General features: G+C 36.0%; 1 protein-coding gene across 1 annotated transcript; it reads left to right on the top strand.

The window, feature by feature from the left end:
• The first annotated feature begins 500 nt into the window (after positions 1–500).
• Positions 501–4180, top strand: LOC148209853 (putative beta-D-xylosidase 2). Its single transcript, XM_088127006.1, has 7 exons — positions 501–933; positions 1757–2035; positions 2123–2292; positions 2359–2456; positions 2527–2877; positions 2965–3378; positions 3453–4180. The coding sequence occupies exons 1-7, from the start codon at positions 532–534 to the stop codon at positions 4049–4051; spliced, it is 2313 nt and encodes a 770-aa protein (XP_087983132.1). The 5' UTR covers positions 501–531; the 3' UTR covers positions 4052–4180.
• Positions 4181–8953: the final 4773 nt, after the last annotated feature.

Consider the following 8953-nt stretch of genomic DNA (forward strand, 5'->3'; position numbering starts at 1 on the left):
AAATATTAAAAGAGCCACAATATATACGTTTAAAAATGGTAAGTTTTATAAGATCATAAATTGTTAGTATACTAAAAATGGGTCAGTTTTCATGTCTACTTCATGATACCAAAACATGAAGGACGTATTTATTTTCAATACAATTAATTATGTGCATTTTGACACACTCATAATTTTACTTGGTTAATTTAAATGTTTGTGTGACAATACAAAAGTTGATTGAGAGGAAAGTAATATACAAACTTTTAAAACCAAATCGAATATAGCTCAAATGGTTAAGACACCTATCTCGTTCCTAAAAAAAATAAATTTGATTCATAATATTTAACGTTGTATCTAATTAGCGGTGGAGTTTTAAAGAATGTCAGAAAAATGATTCAACTTTTTAATATTACGTTTAATAGGTTAAAATTTTAAAAGAATGCTTATTCTTATTTTATTGCTAATAAATTTCTGAGTTCAAATATTTTATTTTCAAAATTCCTTCTATAAATACACCAAACACTCTACTCAGTAACTCACCCCTCCAAAATGCGTTCCGCTTCCACCGCCATCGTCTCTCTTCTGCTCATCCTCGTCGCCGCCGTCCACCAGGGCGGCGCCGCCAGCGCCCCGTTCGCGTGCGACCCGAAGGATGCGACGGCGAGCGCGTTGCCGTTCTGCCGGCGGTCGCTGCAGATCGATGAGAGGGTGAAGGATCTGATCGGAAGATTGAGGTTGGAAGAGAAGGTGAGGCTTGTGGTGAGCAATGCCGGAGCCGTGCCGCGGCTGGGGATTGGAGCCTACCAGTGGTGGTCGGAGGCCCTGCACGGCATCTCCAATGTGGGCCCCGGTACGGTGTTCGGCGGCGACTTCCCCGCCGCCACCAGCTTCCCTCAGGTCATCACCACCGCCGCCGCCTTCAATGCCTCCTTGTGGGAAGCCATCGGTCGGGTTAGGCTCCTCAACTTTTCCGACGGACGCCCTTCTTATAATTTTTCTTTTTTTCTATTTATTGTCGGTGATTTTTCTTTTGCTGACGTGTTATTTTCTCTATGGTCTTACGAAACTCGAAAAAAAGAAAATCATTATATATTATATATTAAATTTTTTTAACATATTTAAAGTGGCAATCAAAGTTTGTGCGAAAATTTAGGCGTAAATCATTTTAAACATAATCCAATTAATTAAGTCAGGATCTATAGCGAATAAAATCTCAAATAAAAAATGGTTGACGTCGATGTTTAATATACTTGTAGATATTTAATTAAATCTAAAATATTATTAATTAATTTATTGTAAATATTTAGTAATTATTATTTTGCAGATTTGCATGTTTTAATTTTAACAAAAAAGAAAAATAATAAATTTATAACATATAATAATATATTTATCAAAATTGATTTTGTATTTTAAAGTTTCAAATTAAAAATTTCTAAACACTCAAAACATAAAATATATTCTCTAGAATTTCCACATTTGTAGAACTAAAAACAATTTTTAGGAACCAATCTACAAGTGAATTTGAAAACAAGATGCAAAATTTGGATTGTAAAATAAGTTTTTATCTTAATAGTAATAAAAATTAAACATTTTAAAAAAAGCTAAGAGAAGGACGAAAATAAAATATGATAAAGTTTAGACATGGAGAGAATAAAAAGGAGAAAAATGTACTAAAAAAAAAAAGAAAGTGGAGAAAAATGTTTATAAAACGGGCGCAAGCGCATGTTAGTAAAAGGTAGAAATATAAAGAGTAACGTGAGCGGGGATGACGTAGGCTGTTTCGGATGAAGCTCGGGCAATGTACAACGGAGGGGTGGCTGGGTTGACGTATTGGAGCCCGAACGTGAACATTTTCAGGGATCCGAGGTGGGGCCGGGGACAGGAGACTCCCGGTGAGGACCCGCTGGTAGCCGGTGTGTACGCGGCCAACTACGTGAGAGGGTTACAGGGTAACGACGGTAGCCGGTTGAAGTTGGCCGCTTGCTGTAAGCACCTCACGGCCTACGACCTCGATAACTGGAACGGCGTTGACAGGTTTCACTTTAACGCCCAGGTCACAATCATACGCTACGCTCCTTCCCATCGTAACAATTTTACACCCGCTCTGAATAAATTAAATTCTATTGCGTTGCTCTTGCAGGTGAGTAAGCAGGACATGGAAGATACATTTGACGTGCCATTCAGAATGTGTGTGAAGGAAGGGAAAGTATCCAGTGTTATGTGCTCCTACAATCAGGTCAACGGTGTCCCCACCTGCGCTGACCGTGATCTCCTCATCAAGACCGTTCGTGGTCAATGGCGTCTCGATGGGTAAACACACTACTTTCATTCTCAGCCCCGCTCGATTGCTCTGTCTGATTAATTTGGGGAGTGTAGGTACATCGTATCGGATTGCGACTCGGTTGGAGTTTTCTACCGTAATCAGCACTACACGTCGACTCCCGAAGAGGCCGCTGCTGATGCTATAAAAGCAGGTTCAATTTGTTTTTTTTGTTTGTTTAATTACTCGTTAAGATTTAATGATTGAAATTAATGATTTTGCAGGTTTGGATTTGGGCTGTGGCCCGTTTTTGGAGGCCCACACGGAAGACGCAGTGAAAAGAGGGTTAGTGAAGGAAGCCCATATCAATGCCGCATTGGCCAACACTCTCTCCGTCCAAATGCGCCTCGGAATGTTCGACGGCGATTTCTCCACCCACCCCTACCACCACTTGGGCCCTGAGCACGTCTGCAGCTCCAGCCACCGCCAGCTCGCCGTCGACGCCGCCCGCCAAGGCCTCGTCCTCCTTAAGAACCGCCTTCGTTCTCTCCCTCTCTCCCCCCGCCGCCACCGCACCCTCGCCGTCCTTGGCCCCAACTCCAACGTCACTCTCACCATGATCGCTAACTACGCCGGTGACCCCATTTTTTAGACTTCTGTTATTCAAGACAATACTTTTTATTTTATTTAGATAATTAATCTAATTTTTGGCATTACAATAGGTGTCGCCTGTGAATACATTACGCCACTGCAAGGAATAGGGAGATACGCGAAGACGATTCACCAGCCGGGTTGCCGCGGCGTGGCCTGCCGGACGGAGGAGTTCTTCGCCGGCGCAATTGAGGCGGCGCGTGAAGCCGACGCGGCGGTGGTGTTCATGGGCCTTGACCAGTCAATCGAGGCCGAATTCAGGGACCGGGCCGGGCTTCTTCTGCCCGGACTTCAGCAGGACCTTGTATTGAAGGTTGCTTCCGCCTCCAAGGGCCCAGTTGCTTTGGTCCTAATGTCGGGTGGCCCGATCGACGTGTCGTTCGCAAAGGACCACCCTAAGATTTCTGCCATTCTTTGGGCTGGGTATCCGGGCCAGGCCGGAGGCCTCGCTATTGCTGATGTTTTGTTTGGTCAAACTAACCCAGGTATTGTCGTGGCCCAATAACAAGGCCCATTGTATTTTATTTTATTTTTTTTTTTAAATTGTCTTGTGTTTTAGGTGGAAAACTACCGATGACGTGGTATCCCGAAAACTACGTGTCGAAACTCCCGATGACGACAATGGCAATGAGGGCAAGCTCGTCGTATCCCGGAAGAACCTACAGATTCTACGGAGGCCCAGTAGTTTACCCCTTCGGCCACGGCTTAAGCTACACAACTTTCACCCACAGAATTCTCAGCGCACCCACCGCCGTCGCCATCCCCGTCAGCGGCCACCGCCGGCCACAGAACGCCACCGGCCTCTCCGGCAAGGCGGTGAGAGTAACCCACGCGAGATGCCGCAGGCTGTCCCTCGCGATCCACGTGGAAGTGAGGAATACGGGCCGGCGAGATGGGCCGCACACGCTGCTGGTTTTCTGGAGCCCACCGGCGGGGTATTGGGGCCCCAGGAAGCAGCTGGTGGCCTTCGAGAAGGTCCAGGTGGAGGCCCAGGCCCAGAAGCGGGTCCAGATTAATATCCACGTGTGCAAGTATCTGAGCGTGGTGGATAGATTGGGAATTAGGAGGGTTCCGATGGGGGAACATGAAATTCGTGTTGGGGAAGCGAGGCATTCTTTGTCGCTCCAAGCTGTGGCTCTGGGGGTAATTAAATCATAGTGGACGGATTTGCCCTTGCTCTAATTTAGAAATGGCGTAAAGTTCATGTAAAGAAAGGGGCCGAAGAAATGGCTGTTTAGGCGCATTTGTGAGAATGAAAATTAGGCATAAAGATCCCAAATTTCTATCGATTATTCTTTTATTTCTTCCTCATTATAATGTTTTCGAGAGATTTAAAAAAGGGTAGTTGTACTTGTAGTTGGAGATCTTTGTTCAAAGAATGTAGGGTGGGATGGAATAATTGACTTTAGAGATAGTAATACGTGTTTTATTCATTAAGCTATATAGGTTTGGATGAAAATTTTAGTATTGTATTAAGATCGATCATTCTTGAGGTGAGCCCAAGCAGGTGGTTCTACTAGATAAGACTATAAAGAGACATTTATGAAAGAAAGATTTTAGCAAACGAAGAGATAATTAATCATGGTGACATCATTTAAAGAGAAATCTCTCTTATTTATGCACAAGCTAATCTTAATCCTATTATTATTTGAGCGTAACAGGGTTTGATAAACTAAACTATATGTTTGAAAAAAGTTGTTAGAGTGTCTCTCTTTTTGGCTCATTTTATCGTTATAACATCATAAAATTGATTTCATTATTGTTCTAATTCATGGTTACAACTATGAAATTCTACAAAGAATACTACTCATGCCAACACCAATAGAAAATCTAGGTTCTGGACATGGACTAGGTAAGTAAAAAGGACTTGACAAATTCTCCAACAAACCCCATTAAAGACACATTATTCCCATAGCCTTTGGCTACTCATCTAATGACAAAGCATCATTCAAATTATTAAATAAAAAAAAAAAAAAGCAACTAAGTAGGGCAAACTTTTAAAGGCATATTCCTCTATGGCCTATTTTCCCAGGTTTGCCTAGGAATCCAATTCCTATCAACTTTCAATTTGAAGTTTTTTTTTCAAGTTAAAATATTATTTTGTCTCAGCATTTTTAGACTTACACTATACCATTATCAAAATTTTAGCTTCAATAAATCTTAAAATTAGTCTTCATTGTTAAACTTATAACTAGAAAAAGTTAACCATAATTTAATGACAGAGATAATTTTAAAATTTATTTAAAGTGTACTAGAATTACATGACCAAAATAGTATTTTAACATGTTGGGACCAATCCTTGGGTAGGAAAAAGAAAAGGCTTTCTTGTGTCATTTTGCAGGTCGTCTGCCATTCAATATTCTATTCATTTCTCGTACAAAAGTTTTCAAAAAAACTTCTGTACTGTTCATGAATTATTTTGTTTTACTTTTGAGGTCTACCAAAAATGTCCCGGTATCATATATGGGAATGTTGGTTCTTAATTATATATCAAAGATTTTTATCATTTGTAATCAATGTAGAATGATGTTCGTGTTGGATTTGTAAGGAAAATGTAAACAAAGCTCCACATTAGCTGGAGAATGAAGTGATCCATGCATAAGAGAGGACAATTATCCCCATTGATAGGAGATTTTTTGGGTGAAACCAAAAGTAAAGCCGTGAAAGTTATATATATCTAAAACGGATAATATCACACAATTGCGGAAATACTTGAGATACTTGGGTTACCGTTGTTCATTCGTACTCTCAATAAATTAAAAAAATTTGAGGTTTTAAAATATTTTCTCCCATTTGCCCTTCTAAATTTTCAAAATTGAAAGATTATATAGAATCTTTTATAAGGTAAGATTGTATCTATTCTACAAACTATTTGATAAATTCAAATAAATTCACTATCCAATACATTTTATTTTTGCTTTAAAAACAAAATTATTATTGTTATTTTTTATTACAACCTCTTGATTGGAGATATATGTCAATTACCGCTAAGCTATGCTCGCTTTGGTAAAAAAAAAAGAAAACCAAATTGAGTAACTTTTAATATTGTCTACAAATGGCCTCTAACTTTTCAAAAATTTATATTAGTTTTTGCTTGGCTTATGTTTTTTTTTTTAACTTAATAATGATTTAGTAGTTTTCTTCATAAATATATTTTTAATTAATTTTATTGAATGCCATGTAAATTCAATACCAAAATGCCTAAAATTTTTTGGATTAAAGAATACGTTTACAAATTGGAAGAGAAAATAACACATAATGATAACTCAGGGCTACAATAAAATAAATAAATAAAACTGTCCTGTAAAAAAAAAAACCTACACTAATGACACTAAGTTCTGATATTTTATATCAATATTTTTTAAAAATATATGTTTATACTTTGAGATTTTGAAATAATTGGGTTTTGATATAATATATAGAATGTGGCCGTTTGGGATTCAAAGTTTAACAATTTTATTTTTCTAAAATTACAAGTTTAAATAAAGTAAGAGTTGTAGACATTTTAAAAATGTCCACGATGTTAAAAAAGGAATAAAATCAAGTTTTTCAAAATTCCACTTAAAAAAATCGTCCACGTTTAGATTAAAGTAATAAAAAATTTCTGTAACTAGACAGGCAATCTGTACCCTATCTAAAATTTATCTACCTGTTTGGTTCATATGAAGGAATTTTAAATTATCTTATTTTAACGTTCAAATCTGAACTTTTTTTTTTTGTTGAGAAGTAAATTGAATTTGATCTAGAAAGTTCAATAATAATTATTATTATTTTGGTTTTTATATTTTCAAAATTTCTACTTTAGTTTATTAAGTTTTTACCAAAAAAAAAAAGGTTGAATTTTTATATTGTATTTAATGAAAATTTTAACAATCCTCTTAATATTCATAGTTTCCATCTCAAAACTAGTTAAAAATGAAATGAGTAGTCCATGTGTCTTATGAACCTTGTTAGATCCCTTGATTTTTTTGATCAATGTGAAGTTTTAATCAACCGTGTTCATTTATACTTCAACAAAATTCATATATAAACTCAAATTTGTATTGAGCACATTCATAACTGTGAGTTTATGACATTATCTTAGCATTATTCTATGACTCATATTTGAGCCAATAAACAAACTCATAGTAGATATTGAATGCAGACGATCAAGTCACACAAACTTAACTCGTGAACCAAATGACACAAAATAATAAATGTTTTGGGGTGGGAAGATGGCAATATATGGTTGGAAAAAGAAAAAAAAGAGGAGTGAGAAAGTAGGAGAGGGAAGTTGGAGGAGGTGGCATATAATCATGGCCCATGTGCAAAGGAAGAGTGATGGGCATTGGCAAGAGGGTGAGAGGGTGGTGTGGCATGTGCACTCCAAATTGGTGAAGAAAATTATAGCACCACCACGGCCCCTCACAAATAACACCTTTTCCCCGCCCATAATAATAATAATAATAAAAAATATTCCCAAAGTTTCAAAATCTCTAATATAGCTAAAGCGAACATAGCTCAGCGGTAATTGATATATATCTCCAATTAAGAGGTTGTAAATGAGGGAAGACATCTATTACTATCTTAAAATTAGTCGATAATTGTTCAATGGATTCTGAATCACTTGAAACGTAAACTATTACAGTGATCAGCTAGAGCTATAGGAGCTAACAAAGTGGTGGATAAGATCGAAGAAGGGTCCATACTCTAAAACAAATGCCACATTCATTTCCTTCACACCACACCCAATATATTTCTCCCACAAATTTCCCTATTTCTCCATCCCCTCCTTTTCCTACATTCTTGGGATTCCCCAAAACTTCCCTTCCTATTTGTCTTTTTTCTAAATACCTCTTTCTTGTTTTCTATCTATGTGTTGCACGATGTTGATGTTAATATCGATGATTAAGTATTAGTATAAATTGAGATATTAATATTGCTAGAAATTTCATGGAAAGAAAAGCAAGTATTTTATGTAAAAAAAAAGACTCTTTTTTATCATTGGTCAAAAGATCAACCATACATGTTATGGGTAAAAAAAGAGGATTTAAATCTCCAATCTCAAAGGAACAAGTAGATGCGTTAATAATGTAGAAATATTAATAATTTTTTATTAAGGTATTAATGAAAATATCAATAAGAGAAAAATAAGTTAAAAAGTGTATTAACCACTATCATATTTTATCACATGTTAGTTAAGTCGATAGATGTGAAGTTACTATTTAAATAATTATGTTAATCACAGTAACCTTTTTAGAATCAAATTTAAATGTTTAAAGATGAAATTGAAACTTTTCAAGTCCAAAAACTAAATACACGTAATAAAATTCAAGAACTAAATTACAAAATTTAAGTTAACATGGAAATATTTCTTATCAGGGCTGACATTCTCTATTAAACAAGAATGCATGTAACACTACACGATCAACAATTATTTATTATAAAATGAGCATCACAATGACCTAATCTTACATTATGTTATAAATAATTCGAAACTATGTGCGAGCTGTGTTTTAATTAATAAACAACTTTTTTTTTAATGTTTTAGAACAGAAAATCACTAAAAGAAATGCTCCATAATGTATTTAAAAATATTTCCCCTTTTAAAAAATAATTAAAGCACTTATTATATTTAGTTATTTCACATGTACAATAGCTTTAATAATCTTCATAAATGATCCCATCCCAATTCTTACAAAAATATTTTCTTAACTTTTCTTCTCACTTTATAAGCTACGGAAAATGGCACATGGGGAGAATAGCTTTGCAAGAAAATTTGGAACATATGATTTTTTTTAGTACAATTTCTCTGTCCTTTTGGTCAGAGATAGATTCTTTAACCACTTGAACTATGTTCGGTTTGACAATTTTGAACATATGATTTAATCATTATTGAACTACTATTAAAATTCAAAAACTTAAATGAATATATATTAAAGTGAGTTTGACGTAACTTTTGGAACGATGAAGAATGACTTTGTCTCATTAATATTACTGTTATGAGAATGAGATCAAAGTTTAATATTTTATAGATAAGATGCATATATAAATAAGAACATTTTTATTGGTATATGGTCA

This window comes from Momordica charantia, assembly GCF_013281855.1.
Source record: "Momordica charantia cultivar OHB3-1 chromosome 8 unlocalized genomic scaffold, Mcharantia_2.0 BLBB01000008.1, whole genome shotgun sequence".
Classification (NCBI taxonomy): domain Eukaryota; kingdom Viridiplantae; phylum Streptophyta; class Magnoliopsida; order Cucurbitales; family Cucurbitaceae; genus Momordica; species Momordica charantia.